This window comes from Perognathus longimembris, chromosome 28 (assembly GCF_023159225.1).
Source record: "Perognathus longimembris pacificus isolate PPM17 chromosome 28, ASM2315922v1, whole genome shotgun sequence".
NCBI lineage: Eukaryota > Metazoa > Chordata > Mammalia > Rodentia > Heteromyidae > Perognathus > Perognathus longimembris.
The window spans coordinates 100,557,966-100,581,529 of NC_063188.1; the positions used below are offsets into that span (position 1 = coordinate 100,557,966).

The window sequence follows — 23,564 nt, forward strand, 5'->3', positions numbered from 1 at the left end:
CATTTGCTAAAGTCATGGTATACAACTATCAACTCATCTTTTCATTCTGAGCCTTGAGACAAGATGCAGCTCTCAATAACTGGGTGGTTTTTTAATGCCACGACAATTTCTTGTGTATTTTTAATTGTAGGTCTTCTGGCCAAAACATTCTCATTCTTTAGGGGTCTTTGATAAGATATTATTATATGTGTGTAGTGTCTTGCAATCTTTTCAAACTCAGTATTTTTACCTTTATATGTGTCTTTAGAAAGGTCTTTAAGTTATTTAAATATTACCTCTAATAGTTTTATATTTAACCTTTGGTCTACTATATTAATATCATATAAAGTTTATAAAAAGATATTAGCATTGCTTTTTATGACTAAAACAGTTGGAGAAAATTTAATTGCACTAAAAGTATTATTTTAAATAGTAAAAAGTAGAATCAATTTTCAATTGTTTTCAGTGAGTATACTTAGTAATATAATTCATATTGTTTAAAAATTATATATAAAGCTTGTCCTAATTTTTGGTCTAAAATGTCCCAGTTCCAATCCCAAAAGCCCTAATTCCATTTTCAGGTCACCTAGAATGTCTGATTCCTTTTTTAAGGAAAGCTTAAATACTAACCATGAGTACACAGTAAAAATAGTAAAGTGCTCAAAATGACTATGAGACTATGTTGGTTGGGCTTTTCATATACCTATGCATAGTATGATCTTCCTTTAAATTTCTACATATTTCATTACTATATCTTAAAGTGCCTTTGAAAATATATATATATACTACATGACTTTTATACACTTTTATACATATTTTGAGTATTCTCTTTTTAAGTAGGGATGGCAAGTTCATATATGATAAAATTAATTTCTGTATTACATTTAAACATGAATGTTTCAAAATATATTCCAGAATATAATTATAGTAATCAATTTGCACTAAAATGTTAAAAAACATCCTAAACTAACCAAAAGGATTTTTTGTTGTTGTTGTTTCTGGTGCCATACCTTGGGCTTGAACTCAGGGCATACTGTCTCTGAGCTTTTTTTGCTCAAGGCTAACACACTATTACTTGGGGGCAACAGCTCTATTCTTGCTTTTTGGGGTACTTAATTGTATTTAAGAGTCCCATGGACTTTCCTGCTTGGGCTGGCTTTGAACTGCAATCCTCAGATCTGAGTCTCTTAAGTAGCTAGAATTACAGGCATGAACCACTGGTACCCTTCCAAATGCTTTTTAAAAATAATCATTTAAAATAGTCAATCATAGCTAGTCAATACCAATACCAAAAGTAAATCAAGCATTATTCCTTCAAAAAACTTTTCTGTGGTACAAGAAACTAAGGGCCAGATATGGAGGTACACACTTGTAATTACAGCTCTAGGGAGGCTGAGGTAGCAGGATTGTGAGTTGGAGTTCAGCCTTGGCTACAGAGTGAGAATCTCTCAAACTTCTCTCTTCCAAAAAAACTAAAATAACTAGTTGAGTTTACTGTATTCAAAGTCTCTTCTGCTATATACAATACCTCTAACAGCCATTTATTGAGCTCCCACTAAATACCAGATCACTAAATCAGTTCTAATATTCACAACCCTATAAAAATGCAACAGAGCAAGGATGTACTTTTACAAGCAAAGGTAAATAATATCAGAAATACAAAATAGTTTTTTCCAATTCTTGCCATTCCTCAAAACACAGAGCCAGTATAACCAATTCACAACTATGTCTTGTCTTATTCTACCACATGATTTTGCCTTAAAATATGAGTAAATGGTATTTAATACCAACAAAGAAGCTAAAATGGACTATTATATTTATACTTCATCAATATAATTAAAGAAAATGTATAGATATTGTCAATAAATTTACAGATCAAATCTCCTTGAGTAAGTAATTTCTTTAAATCCCTTCTAAGTTATTTATTTTTATAAAATTCTTTAATATTTCAAGCATTTACAAATATGTAATCTAAATATTTAAGCAATAAATTTCAGTTTAATAAGTCATGGGAAAGATTTTATTTTTTCTCAAGTATTTACCATTAGAACATAAGAACTTAAGATTAAGAAGATCAGAGGCTTGGAATGTGGCTCAGTGGTAAAGTACTTGCTTAACATGCACCAAGTCCTGGGTTCGATTCCTCAGCACCACATAATCAGAAAAAGCTGGAAGTGGCACTGTGGCTCAAGAGGTAGAGTATTACTCTTGAGCAAAAAGAAGCCAGACAGTGCTCAGGCCCTGAATCCAAGCCCCAGGACTGGCCAAAAAAAAAAAAAAAGATTAAGAAGATCAGGTAGTCAAATTTCATAAGAACAAAGTTCAAAAGGGCTTACGTTTGATATGCTTATCTGTATATTTAAAATGTGTATTTGTAGAATAGGTCATAGATTGTTTTCCTTCATTTTTGTATTTAAAATATTATAAAGTTAACACAAATGCTTAGAAAGCATATAAATATAATGTAGGTAATGTTGTTCCACAAATTTTTTCAACATTGATATTTAAAGAGTATTTTTCTATTTTCTTGAATTAAAATTTAGAAAGAAATAAAATAATTCTGACAGGAAAAACTGGAAGAAAGTAAAATAAATCAACTATCAAAAAATCAGACTAACAAATCAATATCTATATTTATATCATAGATATGTATGAAAGGCCCAGGAAACAGTTGTTTCTGTTTAATTAAGTTGGAATGACTGTTCTGTAGTTTTCTGTAAAATATTTTAAGCACTATTCAAACAACCAGTGACAAAAAGGACATTGAAAATGGGTCTAGACGGGGAATGAGGGAGGAGGTAACAAACAGTACAAGAAATGTATCCTATGCCTAACATATGAAACTGTAACCTCTCTGTACATCAGTTTGAAAATAAAAATTTTAAAGAAACAAAGAAAATGGGTCTAGAAAGATTCAAAACTGAGCAAACCTTAAAGAAAATGAAGAGATTTCAATAAACCCAAACTAGTGGGACCCAGTTCAGGTAACAGTACATTGTCAGACTTGAATTTTAAAGGGATGATTTCAATCTGTATCCAACATGTGAAAATATAACGTTTTACAATTCTTTAATCATCCCCTCATATATAATTCATTTTTAACTGTAAACACAGTTCAAGAAAATCAACCAAAGCTCAATGGATGAAAAAAGTCTTTACACCATTATCTTTTAAAACAAAGTTCTTATTCTATTACCTTTTAGTAAATTTCTGTTCTTCATCCATTTTATAATGTTGCCTTCCCTTTTAATTTTTCATTTGAAATTTGTGAATCATTTTTACATCCAATTAGATTCTCGCAATCATTTTGAGGTGTGACCATTTAGGTTTGTAAATAATAATATGGCTGTACAATGTGAAAGGATCATGAAGCAATAGGGACAGTCTCCACTTCACAAATTTACTGTTCCTAGCCTCATCCTTTGCCCCAAGTATTCTAAATTTCATCAAAGCTTACCTTTCAAATCAACACTTTTATCCTCATTTCTTAACTAGTGACAATCTAATTCATTGCTTTGTGTCTGAAATGAAGAATATATAAATGGTACAGTAAAATAATTTTAGGTTATGCTGATACCTGTTAAGACAGGCATCATGACAATTATTCCAATGCTGACAGAAGTGCGTGGGTACCTGTCTCATTTTTCTGATTCAGTTGCTTGACAGCACTCTAAATGAAGCTTCATTTCTTTGTGAGAATTTTTTCCATTTAATATTTTAAAACTAGTTTCTCCTTTTTTCCCCTCAAAAGTGTTATAATGAATTTTATTTGGGGAAGAATGTGTTGTAGAAAATGTCTTTAAAAACTTCAGCTATAACTAACTGAACTCATCAAATCTAGCACTAAGTAAAGCAGACAAGGTAGGTTAAATAAATTTCTCCAAGTGGAGATTTTCAAAAGAAACTGGCATTATCTTTTCCTTCTAATTTTAGCATTATTGTAAATATAAGCGGCCAATATTAAGAATCACTTTCCACTTACTTCATAATACCACCCTTTGCATTATGAAGAGGAAAAAAAGTCATTTGTGACCGTTTATTTTTAGATATTGATCATCTCATCTTGCTGCAAAGGGAATAAAAATAATTAAAGTTGAGTGGAAAATAATTTGAAGCACAGTGCATTTCAAAGCATAACTATCATAACTGTTCAGATGAGATTTCTTGAAAGCCTGGTAATAAATGCATGCCCTAGATACTTTAAAAAAAAAGTCTACACCTTGCTTGTTTGAATTGTCCTCTTTTTAACTAGCAGCTTATGTTTAATATCTGTCTTTATTAGATACTTCACACAATTTTAAGCAAATGCATTGGTTAGTATGTGCATAATAGTTTAACGTGATAATTAGATATTAACTCTGTAAGTTATGTAACTTACATTTAAAATAATTTTAGTACTTGTCTTTGAAATGCTCTTTCATAAATTTTAAAGTGACATTACTTCAATATACAGAGCATTCATTTTGTTTAGCTAAATCAAATTCATTTTAGGAACTTGGGGAATAAAAAGAAGTGGAGTATACATTAAAACTGATAATTTCACTATAGGAAACAAACACTTGACTATTTGAATTTATTATTTTATCCATCAGTCCTAATTCCTATTGGTACTATGGATCATAATAGATTGGAGCTCAGAAAATCGTAGTACTGAAAAGAGATGACATCACCTAACAGCAGAAAAATAACACATTCAGAGGTAGTATGTGAACATTACTATATTATATCTAAATTTCCACTGATGCATACACTTTGTTATCATTATTTATTTCCACAGTGTTTCAGAAAGTTTTGTTCATTTTCATTCTAGAATCATTAGCTTTAGAGTCACTCAGCTGGGTGCTGGTATCTCATGTCTATTTATAATCCTAGCTACTAAGGAGGTTGAAATTGTGGTTGAATGGCAGGCTGGGTAGGAACATCCTTGAGACTCTTATCTCCAACTATCAAAAAAAGTTGCAAGTAAGAGTTATGGCTCAGGGCTGGGGATATGGCCTAGTGGCAAGAGTGCTTGCCTCGTATACATGAGGCCCTGGGTTCAATTCCCCAGCACCACATATACAGAAAATGGCCAGAAGTGGCGCTGTGGCTCAAGTGGCAGAGTGCTAGCCTTGAGCAAAAAGAAGCCAGGGACAGTGCTCAGGCCCTGAGTCCAAGCCCCAGGACTGGCAGGGGAAAAAAAACAACAAAGAGTTATGGCTCAAGTGGTAGAGTGCTAGTCTTGAGGAAAAAAATCTCCATTACCTACTTTTAAAGTCTGGTTATACTGTTGATGTAGCACTCTCAGTCAGTTCTGTATTACTGCCAGTTGTTTTTAAATCATGTTTTGCTGAATGTCTCAAAACCCTTAATTTTGTAAAACTATGCCCCCTCAAAAGCAAATGATCATTAAAAAGCAAGGTAAAAGTTAAATTAAGTGCTAAAGTAAATTTTTTTTGTATTTGTTGAAAAGCAGCAGCTCTGTAGCAAAAGTTGGGCTGTATTATGGCAAAAAAGGAATCAAATGGCTTATTCTGTAATCCTAGCTACTCAGGACACTGAAATCTGAGAATCACTATTCAAATCCATCCTAGGCAAGGAAGTCCATGAGACTCTTACCTCCATAGCAAAAAGATGGAAGTCGAGTTATGACTCAAATGTAGAGCACTAGCCTTGAGCAAGAAAAGCTCGGGGACAGCACCAAGGCCCTAAGTTCAAGCCCCAGGACTGGCACAAAAAATTTAAAAAGTGAATCAAACATAAGAGAAGGATAATGAGAAATAAAGTCTAGTTTTCAATAGGCAGTATTAATTTGTACAATAGTAATTTTGTGACAGTTATATAGCCTACTCCATGAGGCTTGAAGTTACAGGTTTAGGGTATGGAACTCTATACCTCTATACATTCTGAGCATTTGCAAGTTTTCCCCAATAGTGATCCCCCTCTTGGAACCATAGGCCAGGAGATACCAACGGTCTAATGTAATTAAAATAATCTGAAAATTTGTAATTTCAGATATTATACCACTAAAATCTGTACAATACAATAAAATATACCAAAGACGTCTATATTGACAACATTTCTTACATTAGTGGGGGAAATACACAAAGTATAAGAACTTCACACCAACTGTGGTGACTCACACCTATAATTCAAGAGACTGAAATCAGAGGAATGAACCAGGTTAATAAACCAACCAGGTTAATAACCAACCAGGTTAATAAAGATTTGGAGGACTGTAGTTTGAGGATGGCCTGGTCAAAAAGTTTCAGAGACCTAAATCTCTCAAACAACAAAGTACACTGGCACTTGTCTGTCATCCTAGCTATGTAGAAAGCATAAATAGAAAGATCACAGTCCAAGTCTGCTTAGGCAGAAATGCAAGACTCTATTCAAAACAATAAAAATCATGCCTGTAATTCTAGCTAGTCAGGATGCTAAGATCACAGGACTGTAGTAGGAAGCCAACCTAGTTTAAAAAGTATGTGAAATTTGACCTCACAAACTAAAAGTAAATGTAAAACACCAGCCACGAGGAAGTAAGCTGATTGAGAACATGAAGTATCAAACTCAAACCCTAAAGTGGGGAGAGGGAATAAAAAAAGATTAGGAGTAAGACTCAAGTGGTATAGAGTATTTGTCCAGGCAGGCTGTAAGTTCAAATCCTAATGATGCGAGCAAAACAAAAACAAACCTGCAAACAACTCAAAACTATTCTTGGTAATGAAAGTCAAAGCATAATATAAATAATCAATTTCTCTCCAAATTTATCATCTGCTTTCACTATTTCTGCATCATTACTTAATGATAGTGATGGTGCTAAGAAAGAAGCAGCAGTTAATAGACTGGCATGAGACTTACAGAGAATGCTAGCTACAGGCCTCAGACTTCCTCAAATTTCTGCTACATATCTACTAGTACAAGTACACTCACAGCATTTCTCCTTGTCTTATTTAAACATTTATATCATGTGCTAGACCTCTGAAGGCATTTTGGGATTCCTGGATTATTCAAAATTAACAACTCAGATCAGATAATTAGATCATTGTTAAAAGGCCATTATGTACATTTGTCTGTATGTATGCACATTAGTGAAACTAACACTGTCTTAGAGTAAAAACTCACGATTGTTATCTGAATGGACAGCTTGATTTTGTAAGAATCAATATTGTATAATTATATGAATCAAAGTGTGAGTCTAATAGTCATTATAATCTCATTATAAAAAGAATAGTTAGAAGTTCAAAGTAATTTTATATCTTCTGGTAAATAAGATCTTTTTTATTGGTACCCATGTCTAGTTTTCCAACAATTAATTATATATTTTGACCCTTTAGAACCATTTGTCTTTGTTGTTTTTTGCCAGTCTTGGGGCTTGAACTCAAGGCCTGAGCACTGTCATTGGCTTCTTTTTGCTCAAAGCTAGCACTCTACCACTTGTGCCACAGCACCACTTCTGGCTTTTTGTTTATGCGCTGCAGAATCAAACCCAGGGCTTCGTGCATGCTAGGCAAGCACTCTACCACTAAGCCACAAGCCCAGCCAGAACCATTTGTCTTTGAACCTGAAACTTCCAAACTTGTATCTTATAACCTCTTAATAAATAGAATATTTCTCATTGGTTAGATATGTAATTAATAGTAAAACTAGGTGTACATGATCATATAAAATAATATTTATTGAAATGAACTCAAAGAAATGGAAACAAGAAGGGTTTTTTTTGGTTATTTTGCTTTTTGTTTTCTTGCTTTTCTCTTCTGTTGCTGTTTGATTTCTGTACTTTTTGTCTTGGAAGGTAAGGGAGAGCACAGAAATGGTGGAACAAATGGTGAACAAATGCAGCACTGAAACTCACTAGACACTGTTGAAAATGAATTATGCAACTTGTGGGGGAGGAGGTTGGGAGGGAAAAACTGGGAGAAAGCAAGGGAAGAGGTACTGTTCAAAAAGAAATACACTCATTACCTGACTTATGTAACTTTAACCCTTCTTAACTTCACCTTTACAATAAGAAAAATAAATAAAAATTCAGAAATTCAAAAAAGTAAAAGAAACAAAGCTTGTCAGCTAATACCTGTTGCACAATTGTCGTTAATTCCAAGCAGAGCTGAATAACATTATTCCGTGTCACTGAATAGTCTGTCACAGCAGCAAATGGTGACCTACAAAGGTAAAAGAAATCATGATTGCTAGGAACAGCTTTTGGATAGCCAAAATTTAATAATATGAAACAAATTGTCCGAAAGCTTGCATATTGACAAAAAAATTCTCGAACTTATTTAAAGAAAAGCAGACATTTCTTTGAAAGAATTAAATTTTAGAAATATATTTTCTATCAAATTTCTTCTTCTCTCTCTCTGTCTCTCTATCTCAGGGGCTGGGCGCTGTCCCTGCCCTTTTTTGCTTACGTTTAGTGCTTTGCCACTTTGAGCCACAGTTCCACTTCTGGTTTTTGAATGGCTAACTGGAGATAAGAGTTTTATGGACTTTTTTGCTGGGGCTGGCTTTGAACCATGACCCTTAGATCTCAATCTCCTGAGTAGCTAGGGTTACAGGTGTGAGCTACCAGCACCCAGCTCAAATTTCTCTGTTTTAAGTTTTTAATATTTAGAAGTTTTTGCCCATCCTTACACACAGGTGTACACTCATACCACTACCCCTATGAATTTATCTAGGTTTTATGACTCTGATTCTGATTGTCAGACAGTACCAGGGTTTGAATCCAGAACATCATCTTCTTTGGCTCTTTACTCATGGCTGGTCCTCTACCACTTGAGTTGTTCCTCCACTTTTGACAGAAATAAACAATTCATAATTTTAAATTACATGCTCTTTTGAGTAGGGTGGCAAGATCATGTGCTATGTACTGACTGTCTTACTACATCTCACCTAGGAAACAAATTATTCATTTGTTCAATGTATCCATTTTATGAGATACTTCACCATGCATAATTTATAAATTAAACCTTATCATATGAGGGAGGACTTATGTATAGGATTATGCATTGCTTCTACTTCATTATGGACTAATTTCTGGTAGGTTTTGTTTTGCAAGAAAAAGTATATATCTCATTGAAATCACCAAACTTATGCACAGTTTATTTACAACTTTCCCTTATTGACCTTTTAATTTTCATGATTTCTCTATTGTTTCTGTTTTTAATTGATGTTTGCTCATCATAGTTATTTTTTTCTGTTCTGCTTGCTCTGTGCTTATTTTGCACTTATTTTTCTGTAATATTATAAACTTAGAAAATGGATTTCACCCTTATTTTTTTATATAAGCCTATAGTGCTATAAATTTCTTTTTCAGCACTGTGTCAGCTGTGTGCCACAACCATTTTGTTGTATTTTAATTCTATCCAGCTATTTTTATTTTTCTTGAGCAATACTCTTTGACCATTTAGAAGTACACTATGCTCTAGTTTCATTCCATTATCTGGTTTCAATTCTTTAAAATTTGCTTAAGCTTGTTTTATGATGCAGATATGGATTATCTTAATGAACATTCTATGGGCACTGGAAAAAAACTTGTGGTTGAAATGAAGTCAGTTATATCTTACCTTTTGGTGGCAGTGTTAAGCTCTTTCAATCCTTATGATTTTCTAATAGTTTTGTCCATTCTTGAGAGGAATTAAAGTTTATACATGTAATTGTGGATTTCTTGACAGCATCTTTCAGTTCTGTCAGTTTTACTTCATGTACATTGAAGCTTTCTTATACACATATTTTGTCAGCAATATCTGTATTTGATTTCTAAATGGTCTAATTATGTTAGTCTATTACATTTTGATGTTTTCATTTGCCAATTTGAATATAATAGTCACATAATGCCTATTAACTCTCTGCTTTTCAATCTGTTCCTTATAACTATTTTTCCAGGTTATTATATGTCTATGGACACGAGCAGTGCGAATACCACTGTTCCATGGAACAAGCGATACTAAGGGAGAAGAAATAAGACCAACACAATGAGTCATGTTATTTTGTAGATGGATAGTATCTGATGCAATTTTTTGGTATTAATATTTTTCCTGGTATTAAATAATTTTTACTCTATACTTTTCTGTCATGGGAGAAGAAAATATTCGTGTGCGTACACAAGAGAAAAATGTCAAATAAATCTTATTTTTCAAAATAAACATTTTCTTTATTACCTTATAATATGCAAAAGGTTTTCAATATCAAGAGACCTCAATGATAATTTCAAAACAGAATGTCTTAAGAGATAGTTTATAAATAATTAGTACTAGGAAGTAATGCTGAAAATAAACGTTTAGTACAAATACAAAGTAATCTTTTTCTGTTTAATAATAATTGAATATTTTACTGTTGTTAATATACAGCATGATATTTTATTACATACACACAGTATCCTGTAAATCTAATAAATGTGGATTTAGTAAAGTCAAAGAAAACTTCACAGAAAGATGAGGAATCAAAAACAGCAGGATGTGGTTAAAAATAGAGAAGTAAACCATGCATTGAGAATAAACAGTAAAGCTACCAACTGTGATTTGCCTCTGAGGCTTTTATTCCTCTAGGAAAGTCTTCTTTTCCATTGAAATCATTATTTAAAATGAGAAGAAATGAGGGGATTTTGTAAGCGTTTGTTTTGACCTGACAATATGCAAAGAATTTGTTTTTGAATACAATTCTCATGGAAACAGAAGTTCCAGATGAAATTTGGTTTTGTGAATTGTTAGCTCAGTTTTCCCTAGCACCCTAAACTGTTAGCTTTAACTGTTTAACAGTATCCCAAGACGCTGATCCCTCCAAAGTCAAATGATCTTGAAAGGCATTTTTTGTTTTGTTTTGTTTTGTTTTGCCAGTCCTGGGCCTTGGACTCAGGGCCTGAGCACTGTCCCTGGCTTCCTTTTGCTCAAGGCTAGCACTCTGCCACTTGAGCCACAGCGCCACTTCTGGCTGTTTTCTGTATATGTGGTGCTTGGGAATCGAACCCAGGACCTCATGTATATGAGGCAAGCTCTCTTGCCACTAGGCCATATCCCCAGCCCCTTGAAAGGCATTTTTTAAATGATCAGAATTATGTATAAATGTCAAAAATGAGAGAAAAGAATAAAGTTTCTCTATAAATAGCAAACATTTCCTAGAAATGTAATTCTATATATCACTTTCATGTATGAAAGCCAAAAAGGTGGGAGGTTGTAGATTTCCAATAGAAATATCAATGTGTAAGTTAATTTATATTGTTGGCTTCCATAATCAAAAATCACTTCCTCAAAATACTGAAGAATTAGTCCAACGCTGGGTATGGTAATGCATCTCCGTAATCCCCCAGCCACTTTAAACATTTCAAATTAAATCAAATCTCCACTGAAAAATAAAAGTGTTAAGAATATTTGCTTATCATTATTTGTATGAAAACTTTATAATTAGATATTCAAGTTTTAAGGTACTCAAAAATAAATAAGACTAGACACACTTATATAAAGAAAGCAGAAAAAGATTCGTTTTATCCAAGAGCTTAAGATGAAATAAAAAATTAATTAAATCTATTTAGAAAAGAATCAAATCATAATTCTAAAAGTTAAGCACATATTTTGTCAGTTTGTTCCTTAATATTACATAAAAGAAATAGAGCTTTAACAAGGTCAATGAATTATAACATAGTAGTCCATAGAATAGAACTTAAAGTTGAGAAAATTTTATGTCAAAAACAAAATGAAAACAATTGTTAAGGGTCAAGACACCAAGAGCTGAGTCAACCCTTTCCCTATTCTCTACTGTTTTGAGGGATTCACAATAACGGTTTGGAGAACACTGTCATTTTAGTTTTAGGATCATTTGATGAATGTGTTTTCTATTCTTTGTAAAATTGGAGGGCACACTGCAACAAGAGGGCATGTAGAGTGTTGACTAGCATTCCTGCTGCTACTTAGAAAACAGTTTTTCTTTGAGAAGGGTAAAAACATAACTTAAACAACAGACATCCACTGACAATCTCTAATAAAAGTCTAGACCACTTGTTAGGAAAACAAACAGCTTAAACATTCCATTAAACACAGCTATAGATAAAATCCTATTACATTCAAACTAATCTTAGGGCCTTCTGAAATGATGTAAGCCAAGAAGAAGTTAAGTATTCATATAAACCAGAAGCCAGAAGAGATGAAATATCAGTCAATATATGTGTATGTGTGTGTATAACTTATAATTTGCTTCCTTTTTTTTCCATTATCACCGAAACATTAAAAATTGGTACAAGAGAAAGGTGATATTCTATAAAACTGTCCTGAAGTATGAATTGTCTCACAGAAAATGTTTTTCAGAAAAGAGTTTGCATCTTTAACTTCCAATCAAGTAAATTCACATATATCCTAATTTCCTGAAGTACCACATTTCCATTTCCTACCCTGTCCCGTCTAATCTCGCAGAAATATCTGATCTACTAATGACTTCCTTTTTTCTTCAAGACTCTTTACTTCCTTTATTTCCGCAATACCACTCTCATAAAAGTTTTTCCTAACTCCCTGTTTATACCTCCTCTTATTTTAGGGCTAAGCGTCTAGCTACCCTTCAATTGCCGATGTTCCATAGGGCTCCTTTTTATGGTACGTCTCCCCAGTCACTAAAATTTTAAGGTCTCTTCAATCGCTCAAAATTTTCGGGAGACACTACAGGCTAAGAACTCTTCTAGACAATTCTGATTTCTCTGAACTAAGTAAATTAAAAATCTCTACTCTCTTCAGACATGTATAATATGACAATTAGATGAAAACAATAAACATGCACTATGTTAGACAGGTCTAAGTATGATGGGAAATTGAGAAGGAAAAATGGAATCCATCCTAATATCATCTTTACATCAAATTAGATACCACTTATTTATCCCAAATGTCCTTTCCCTTCCTCTCTAGATCTTATCTCTCTGTCTTATTTATCTGTATAAATAACATCAAAGTTCTGTTCTTCTATTCTCATTACTGCTTCTCTAATTAAACAGCTAACAAATAGCAGTAGAGAGAATAAATTCTGTAGTCAGGCTGTCAGGATTGAATCTTTACTTCACCATCCAGTTTTCATGAAATCAAAAATTTCTCAAATCCTAGTTTCCCTGTCTGTAAAATTATGACAACCATTTTTGGGTTATACTGACAAAATAAGTGTGTCTGAAGGTTTTTGTGCACACAAGATAATAACTTTATTACTTTTAGCATCAGGATCATAACTGAGAGTAACAGCATTTTTAATTCATAAAAAAGCTCCCTAATTGACTTCTCTTTTTATAGGCTTAAATTAGAGAATTTTCTCCAACATGGTAGCCTAAGTAATCGTTGAAATTCACATATTTGAACACACAAAATATGACCATAATCAGCCCCTCACTGTCTTTATCTTAAAGTGTCAATATATTTTCCTAGCTTTTCTCCTTTGGCACATGTGTTCCCTCCCTCCCCCCTCTTTTTTTTTAATGTAAGCTATTAATGCACCATCATCAAAAAGGCTAGCAAGCCTGGAGCTGAACTTTCTTTGCAAGATCACAAAAATATTCTGCTTCCTTCTTTAATTTATAAAATCTTCAATAGAAGACTTTAAAGTTATAATTTTTGTTTCATTTCCTATTAAGTACTTACTTCATTTTCATGATAATACTGTCAAATGATCTTTGATTTAACTGAACATTGTCATATGGTATACCATAAAATGTGCATGGTGAGAACCTTTGCATCAATGAAAGCCATATAGATGATTAAATTAGCTCTTTCAGACTTTTTTGTCACATTGTTTCTTCTTATGAAATAAAGAAAGGATCAATGATTGAGTTGATGGGTTACAACCAGTTTGTTTCTGCATGTGTGTATGCAACATATGTGTTTTTGTATATGTAGGTGAACTTGGCATTTGCCAAGAGCATCTTATTAGATGATAAAATAATGCTACCATAAAAATAATAATGTAATAAATCTCATGGACTACTAGTGTTAAAAGTCATTTATGGGATTTCAGGATCATGCAATCTGTTACTAAGAAATAAAATCATTCTCCAATTACTCCATTTATGTAAGACTATAGCAAATAGAAAACATAATGGAGTTTACTAAATGCCAGTATTAAGGCTGAGCAATGAATAAAGTACAGGTGTTAGTAATGATGTGCTCTTTAAACTTTCTGATTATCAATAAGCCTTTTGAAGTAAGTATGCTGTATTACATAAAGATTAAGGAACATTTTGTTACTGTTTACTGGCAATAAAATTTAGATTGCATATTTTCTCAAAATGCAATTACTTTAATAATTGATCAGTTCAAGATAACTATAGCAAAATTATGTTAAATGTTTAAGAAATATGCTGTCCATTAATAATCAAAAGGTTGGCAGTGCATAGGTTAGTGTTTAAATTTAGATTTTGTACCATAATTTTATATTATGTATTGTTTAAAAATTTAGACAGCATAAAACTAAGCAAAATTATCTTAAATTGCACTTAAAAACAAAAATATTTTATTAGCTTACATTTGTTATATAGGGGAAGCAGAAATTATTGTTACATTTCTATATATGTTTACAATGCTTTCTAATCAATTTCACACTCTTTCCAAAATACTTTACATCTAAGTCGCCATGTTTTATTTAAATTTTATTAATTAGTTGTACAAAGAGGTTGTAGTTATGAGTTGCAGGTTATGAGTACAATGCATCAATACCCCTTCCATTGATACCCCATTTCTTCCCTCCTATCCCTATTCTCAGGTAATATACTTTGATTTTCATATGATGTACAATGAATGTAATAACTGCATTTGCTCAGCCTCCCTCTTTACATTCATGTAAGATTTCATGTTTTCAAAATGACAACATGTAATACTGTGTGTGTGTGTGTGTGTGTGTCTATTCTACTTACATTTATTCAAGGAATAGTTCGGGCAAAACTATATACTAGTGGAGTTCCTTATGAGAGACGGAATACTTTCAGATTAGATTATCTACCATTAAAGCATAGTGCATATCCCTTATGAAAATTCAAAACTGAAAGGATCAAGCTTATTTGTAAACTGCTTTGTTAACAACTATTTAGTACAATTACTTATATTATATATATGTATATTTATATTAATACAGCTGGGTGCCCATTACAATTTCCAAATATATGTAAATTTTAATCTAATCACTTTCATTCGCTATTGTCAACTTTTCATATTATTTTAGTATTACAAGACAAATATATAAAGCAGAGGTAAGGAAATTTACAATGCATACTATGAAACTGTTGGTGCCTACTTATTTAATTAAAATATTATATATAATATTAGTAGCCACTGGGCTGGGGATATGGCCTAGTGGCAAAGAGTGCTTGCCTCATATACATGAAGCCCTGGGTTCAATTCCCCAGCACCACATATACAGAAAATGGCCAGAAGTGGCACTGTGGCTCAAGTGGTAGAGTGCTAGCCTTGAAGCAAAAAGAAGCCAGGGACAGTGCTCAGACCCTGAGTCCAAGGCCCAGGACTGGCAAAAAAAATAAAATATATTAGTAGCCACTTGGAAAACTAAAATGAGAAAAACAAAATAAAGTACTATTAATTTTGTTATGGTAGCCAAATAAGTACTTACGAAATAGCATCAATATTTTATCTTTGTCAGAGATAAATTAACTGGCTACAAATTTATTTGGAAATAAAATTTTTAAAAAGATTAACATCTTTTTGATGATATCCCTATGCTATGATGATTTATTATTACCTATTCATTACTTGGTACTCCTCTATTTGTCCAATCACTTCATGAAAAACATGAAATAATGTAACATTCAAACTGGTGTCTAAAGAAGGGTTACTTGTGAAACAAGTGGAAGGTTTTTACCTGTCTAACCAGGCAAGCAGACTCTTGGCTGCTCCAATCAGGTCCACAACTGAGGTCAGAAAGTCATTTGGCAATTTCCGGCTGGTCCTCCCATCATAATGGCCACTCCGCCTTCTTCCTGTTATGAAGTTCTGTAGATTTTTGGCAGATGCATTCAACTTGTGTGAAAGAGTTTTGAGATTTTCTGTTTCCAAGCCATAATTCTGAGTTATAAAAAAGAGATATAACAAATATGCTTAAAGTCAACATTTTATTCATTCATTAAAGTATTTATTGAGTACTTTACTACACATACGCAGTGGGACTAGTGTTGGAGCTATAAATAAGTAAAATGAGATTTATCACCTAGTTGAGCTCACAGTTAAATGAAGGTTTGGGGAGATGTCAGAGAAAGAAAGTATGTATTAATATACTATATATTGGAACTATGATGCCTATGACAGCAAGATGGCAAGGATTTGGTCGTTTGCTTTAAAAAACTATCTTACAATGGTTGTACAAAGGAATTTCAATTCAATCATTTGTACAATATACCTTGATCAGTGTCATTCCTTCCATTATTACCCTCCATGTACCCTAACCTCACTTGTCCCCTCAAATTTCCTATTTCCATTTTCACATAAATACATTGAGTAATATGACTGTATTTGTTTATCACAGGTGAATCTAAGGTAATTTACTAGTGAATTGTTTAATACATACAATTACTCTAACAAGTGTATGAGTGATCATGAATATAGATAACAAGAAAAGTTTTCCTTCCTCAAAGAAAGGGAAATAGACATCAATAATAAAATGCAGAAACCAGAAAATAATATATACCTTTTTGTGACCTCTAAATAATTACTCATAAGTTTCTTTTATAATATGTATCAGGAAAAACTCCACTTTCTTAGAGGAACTAATCTTCCCATTTTTAATATGGATTCTGAAATTGAGCTTATTTTCTCACAATCAATTGTGAAGCATAGCCAAAACAACCATATTGACTTTTTGGTTAGTATATCTCTTTTCTTCCTTTTCACATTCTTCCTTTCCAATTTCTAGTTATTTTCATTAATTCTTTAAATATTCTGTCTTCTCGTTATTATAGAAAAGGTTATATAAGTAAAAATAAACAGGAAGCTCCTCTCCATTTTCTAACAGGAAATGATAGTAATTTTCTCTCAAATAAACTTAGGAAAGTTTTCATAAGTTACAGTTAAAATTTAAAGCAGCTAATTGGCAGTTGTGAAATACCTCTAAGAAAGGCTAGATAATATGATCAATGACCTTGGTCATATAAATTGAACTTTAGCATATGTTACTGTCTATATAAAATTAAAAGCACATAAAAATGACATTTCTGAGTAGAATTTATGTTTGAGATGTTGTTTGCCTTACCTTTCTTTCACAACTGAGGACATTGGATAAACCTCATGGTTTACGCAAACCATAATCAATACAGGTCAGAATTTAGAAAAGGGCTGCAAATTACCAGGCCATCTGTAAGAGGAAGCCTGGACTACATATTTCAGTATCAATATTCTACTCCTATTAGGAGTACAGTAGTGACAACTGGAGAAAAGTGGAAGAAAAAAATGAAACAGGGAAGATAACAGTCCAATGAATTTAGCGATCTTACTAAGTGAACAACCTTTGGGAACCCACTTTATATGAAATGTAATGGATTATTTTCCAATGTTAATTTAGGAAAAGAGAACTTAGTGGGAAAGGGGGAGAGAAGAAAGTAAGGCTTTGATGTGTAAATACCAAATTATATTTTTAGCACTGAAGATTTAGTAGCAATAAAAATCTGATTCTTCTTTGCTGAGAATTTTTAGTTTTACTAAAAGAATTACTGCCAACAGAGGTACTTTCTTCTTCTTTCATGAAAAGTGTATGTTGTGTTGTGATTTGCAGAGTCACTAGCAAGTTGCATTATGTGAAATACCTTTTTGCTTTTGGCTAGGGGAAAGGAGATGAGAGGTACTGCCTAACGTTAAGATATGCATGTTTCTCCACTATGCATTTTGCTTTTTACCTGATGTGCAAGGGGAAACTGAGCATTAATACTTGTGCATAAGATTCTTCCTCAGGAAAACAAAATTTAAACTACAAGTGTGCATATCTGCTTTCTTTGTCCTATCCATTACCTACGTATTCACATACTTCACCATTAGCATGTATGCCAGGAACCAGCCATAATTTAGAACCAATTCAACATAATCAGTCAACTCTTGATGAATTGGCAGCAACTTCTTACTGCTTTTTTCTTTCATCTGTGTACTTACATGTAGCATACACATGAAAGAAAAATTAAGGAATATATACAATATTGTAGAAACTAAAGTTGGCTAAATTATTACTAGTAGAAAATTCTTACCATACATTTATCCAAATACCTGGTACTAGGAATACAGCTTTTACAATGACAGTGTCATTGTATTGTAACTTTTAATTGAAATGCATCATGTGGCAGAGGCTATAATATTTTGCTTTATATAAATATGAGTGAATCCTAAAAGGCTTGTTTTAATGAATTTTTTAGAAAGAAAATCAGTTTGAAATGGACAAAATAAGCAATTATGTTGTAAAGGAGTAAAGTCTAATAATTCCAAACATCTTCATGCATCATCATGCATAATGCCAATCATATAAATAAAAGGCATACTCTCTGAATACAAATTAAGAGCTATACATTAAACTCTACATACTTCATTACTTTATGTTTTTACTTTTTCAGTCACCATTCCTTTTTCTCTAAGTATATTAAATAATAGCATCATAGTTTGTAAGGGTTATAAACCTTTTATATCATAAATGGCTTACTGCTTTCTGGAATAACATAATGGAAAAATATATGCATATATATAAATGCTTAATAAATATATGCTGCATGAATGAACAAATGACTAAATAAGCCTTTGGTTTTTATCAAGTGCCATAACATTTATTCCCTACCAGGACTAACTTCAAGACAAGGTAGATAAAAGTATAGAATAGCTTAAAAGAAACAAGAAGAATTAGGTAATTTTTCTGTCTTTCTTACACTAGGAAGACAGTCAAAGCCTGTGTAGGTAAGAAAATAAATTACAGTTCTCTAACGAAAAGCTGAGAGTTTCATTCAGTAAGGTAATATTAACATCCTCTATGTGCTCAGCATTGCACTTCAAAAACTGGAAAAAAAATCCTATGATTTAGACAAAGGTACCTTCTTTCGCGGAGCACACTGTGAATTAAAGGACCATGAGCAATAATTCTGCAGCCTTTCTTCTCATCACTTTGTATTATGCAGCATCACATCAGTATTCTTATTTTTCTCTGACCACTTCATGCTCATTCACAATTCTGTTTACAGGTGAAATTTCCACTTCCTACATAACTTTTGCCAACATTTTTTGCCCAGCCAATATCTATTCATCCTGCAGCAAGGCCAATGCAAATGTCACCCATCTACATGTCTCAGCAGTCATCCTGGCATTCCTCCTCTGAGATTTTCTTTAAGCCTTTGTTGACTCTTAACAAATGTGTTTTCCTTTGTGGACTTTGTATATCTTGGGAGTTAATGCTTTTTCATCTGTACATTCCTGATGTTGGCATTGTTTGAACATGAATACGTGATTATTGAAAGAAGAAACACATACATACTGTGGATATAAGGAAAAAGTAGAAGGTCCAGTACAACTAGAAATATAAAGACAATTTCCCATTCCAAAGAGTAGAACTCCTAGTCTAGTAAACTCAGCTTGTTGATGAGGCATCTTATGCCTTGCATTTATAAATTTATGATGGCATGTAGAAGTAAATCAGCATTCTTGGCTTGGAATTTGCTTTAGATTCATTAGAAAGCATGTATTCTATACATTGGTGAAGATATCTGTACTTTGTGTGTGTGTGAGAGAGAGAGAGTTCTGAGGCTTCAACTTGGGCCTAGGTGCTGTCCCTGAGCTCTTTTGCTCAACCACTTGAACCACAGTTCCACTTCTGACATTTTGTGGTTATTTGGAGATATGAGTCTCAGGGACTTTTCCTGCCTGGGCTGGCTTTGAACCACAATCCTCAGTTCTTGGTTTCCTGAGTAGGTAGAAATACTGGTGTGAGCCATCAACACCAGGCCTTTTCTTTTTTTTTTTTTTTTTTTTTTTTTACAATTGCTCTTTTGAATTGCTTATACATAACCACCAGAGAGGGGTGAAAACAAGGTTAACTGTTTGACTCTTTGAGATACATTACCATTTGATTGCAGAATATATGCAGAAAATAAAAAGAATTTGGCATTTTTAACTTCATTTCATTTATTTCCAGGAGAGTTCATCCACATAATGAAGTATTCAAATGAGGCAACACTATAGTTCTTAAACCTAGAATTGTAGAGGGATTAAAGCTCAGCATATGAAGAAATTGACCATAGTCCCATGGCTTAAACTTAGAAATAGTTTACATATATGTCTTTGACATCATACCTTAAAGTAGGTTTAGGTCAGCACAGCCTTGTACATAGGCTGAACTTTAAAACCTAAAGGCATAGGCTATCTGTATTTAACAATGTCAATCATCAATCATTCCTTTTCAAACTGGTATTGTAAGAGCCTATACATGATAGGTTCATTTATGAGGAGTCTTGCTTATAAGATAAAATAATCTTGACTTCAAGTACTGAAACACTCAACTATTATTGTTCTGTATTTCTTAGCAGGACTAGGGTTCGAACTTCGAGCCTCACAATGCAGGTACCTTATCACTTGAGCTATGCCCACAGCCACTTTTTGCTTTTGTTATTTTTTGGACATGATCTCATGTTTTTGCTTGGGACTGGCCTGTATCATTATCCTCCTTTCAATACTTCCCACATCATTGGAATCACAGATATGTACCGCCACATTCAGCATATTGATTGAAACAAAGAGCTTGCACTAAATTTTGCCCAAGGTAGCAACAAACCTCAATCCTACTGATATCTGCTTTCTGAGTAACTGGCATTACATGCAACCTGTGCTTGAACAGGTTACTTTTTTTTTGCTGGTCCTGGGGCTTGAACTCAGGACCTGGGCTCTTTCCCTATGCTTCTCTATGCTCAGGACTCTATGACTTGAGCCACAGCACCACTTCCAGCTTTTTCTGAGTAGTTTATTGGAGATAAGAGTCTCACGGACTTTCCTGCCCTGGCTGGCTTTGAACCATGATCCTCAGATTTCAGCCTCCTGGGTAGGTAGGATTACAGATGTGAGCCACCAGCCCCCAACAACAAGTTACTTTTAAGATGAGGTAAACAGGGAATTCTAGATCATGTACCCATCTCCCATCACTTTCAATGCATAACCAGGGCCATTCTGATTTGAATTTGAAGACTGGTTTATTAAACCATACTGTGGATCTATGGATCTTATGTTGAATACTATCTTTATTTCAGGCATGCTTTCAGCAATCTAATTAAGATACAGTGCAAGTATCATTCTAGCTGAATTCATTTATTCCAGGAATAGGGAAATAAAAATTATCCTCAAACTATCAGATGAAAAAATTATGAGAAGACTGAGCACTGTTATTTAAAAAAGCACTGGTGGAGAATCAACTGTTAGCAATTTTGTGCTATATATCAGGTGGCCAATAGCATAATCATTTTTCTTACATACATAATAATTTAGTGGAAGAAAATGTCTTTGAGCTTATAAACACTCATAAATGTATAATCACAATGAGGTGAAGGTTAAGGGGGAGAATAGCAGTAGGTGGGGCTTATTTTAGAACAGGCAAGAACAAGGAAGCAAATCAAGAACATCTCTATGAGAAAATGACAGTGAAGGGAAGATTAAAATAAAAGTGAGAGTGCTATTCTTTTTTTGTTTGTTTGTTTCATTGTTTTGTTGGTTGTGGGGCTTGAACTCTGGGCCTGGGTGTTTGTCCCTGAGCTCTTCAGCTCAAAGATAGTGCTCTACGACTTGAGCCACAGTGACACCTCCAGTTTTCTGGTGGTTAATTGGAGATAAGTCTCATAGACTTTCCTGCACAGGCTGGCTTTGAACTGTGATCCTCAGATCTCAGCCTCCTGAGTATCTAGGATTACTGGCATGAGCCACCAGCACCTAGCAGAGAGTGCTATTCTTTAGAAATTGTTTTCAGGTAGGTCTTTTTACCATCCTTTAGTGAAATTTAATAACATTGTTAATGGCCCTGAGAAAAAATAACATTCTCTTTTGTTTTTGTGCTAATACTTTCATAGTTGTCTTTCTATGAGCAGCTCCTTTTCTTCCCTAACCCAAGTGTCAAATTGCACCCTTTTGTTTCCATATTCTATAGGTCTTCCTTGATGATCTCTTTTCTTTCTATGAATTTAATTCTTATATATTTGTGATTCCTAAATATGGGGCTTCAGATACTTCTTGGTTTGACTGTCTGATAGCATCTTTGTTTATGACCAAAGATACTTCAAATTCAACATATTCCAAACTCACTTTATGTTCCTACCAATCTGTTCCTATTGCTACTGCCTATCTTCATCATTGTCAAATCATCTAGTCTATCTCTAGGTAGAAATAACGTGCTTTCTCTTTCCTTTATGTCACCTTATATTCATCAGATCTTCTCTAGTCCTGTTACATATGCTTAGTTTAGTACCCTACTCATTATATAAATTGTTTCAGATATTTTGTGTTGGGTCTCCCTGGCTTCAGTTTATATCCACATATTATCTTTTGTACTACCACCACTTAACCATTTCAAAGCAAGTATTTAATCATTCCTGGAGGGTCCTTTCTTTAATGCTCATATTAGGAATAAAAAGGTGTTTTATAGTCTGGGAAGATATTATCTGTTAAAGTATAATTTCTTCCACTATTTCCCATTGATTTTTGTTATAGCAAATGGCTTATCATTTTAAAAACTCACTATGAATGTTACTTATTCAGTGTGCTCACATATTTTTTTAATCTGAAATGCCTTTGCCCATTTTACTCCACATATTAAATGCAGGCACATTCTCCATTAGGCTGCTTAAATATTATCTATTTGGCAATATGTAAAAATCTATCTTATTCCGTTATCTTCTTTTCTGTATTCTCACATTTTGCTCATATTTCTATTCAAATAATTGCAGTATTTATTTGCTTGTCATCCTCTTCAACTAAGTTTTTCAAGAGGGCAAGAATTAGGTGTTATTTATATCTGACAAGAAAGGACTTAGTGTACTAATTGATTTTTGAATTAAAATGTATTTTATTATCTACTCATCTCACACTGGTCATTATCATCTCAATAATACTGTTTCTCAAACGTATACAATGTCCAACAGGACTGAATTAAGCCCCAAACAAAGACATTCTCATTTACTTTTCATTTCACCACCAAGAGACAGTTATCTTCACTTTAATAAAATAGCTACAACAATGAAATTATTTGCCCAAATGTCACTAATTGATGTAGAAAAGATTCAAACTCAGTTATGTCATTAAATAGCTCATTTTTTCTCTGTGTAGCTCTAGCTCATGTTTACAAATGATCAGATTAACTTAAAGTTAGATTAGTATCACTTTATCTCTCCTGGTAAAAGTATCTTATTCTGTTCAGAATGAGTAGTATACTATTACAATCTTGGAGAGGCTCATTTTAGCATTGATTTTTATTATATATTGCCATGTAACAATAGAATGTAACTATATATAATAAAATGTACAATATTTAAATTTTCTGGATGTATAAGACATTCAAATAATTTCATTATTTTAAGAAGTTTTCTAAAATAAGATTACTTGTACTTAGCATTTTTTTTTGTTGATGTTGAGCACTACTGGGGTTTAAACTCA

The 23,564-nt window shown here is 33.1% G+C and overlaps 1 protein-coding gene across 5 annotated transcripts in view; it reads right to left on the reverse strand.

Annotated features, from left to right (window-relative positions):
- Cnksr2 (connector enhancer of kinase suppressor of Ras 2) overlaps positions 1 to 23,564 on the reverse strand; it is a 215,770-nt gene that overhangs the window by 156,275 nt on the left and 35,931 nt on the right. For all 5 annotated transcript variants that reach the window (XM_048336590.1, XM_048336588.1, XM_048336591.1 and 2 more), the window contains exons 3-4: positions 15,784 to 15,986; positions 8,033 to 8,120 (exon numbers count right to left, since the gene is read on the reverse strand). In XM_048336590.1, the coding sequence (XP_048192547.1) occupies positions 8,033 to 8,120; positions 15,784 to 15,986 (291 nt within the window). The remainder of the gene's footprint in view (positions 1 to 8,032; positions 8,121 to 15,783; positions 15,987 to 23,564) is intronic.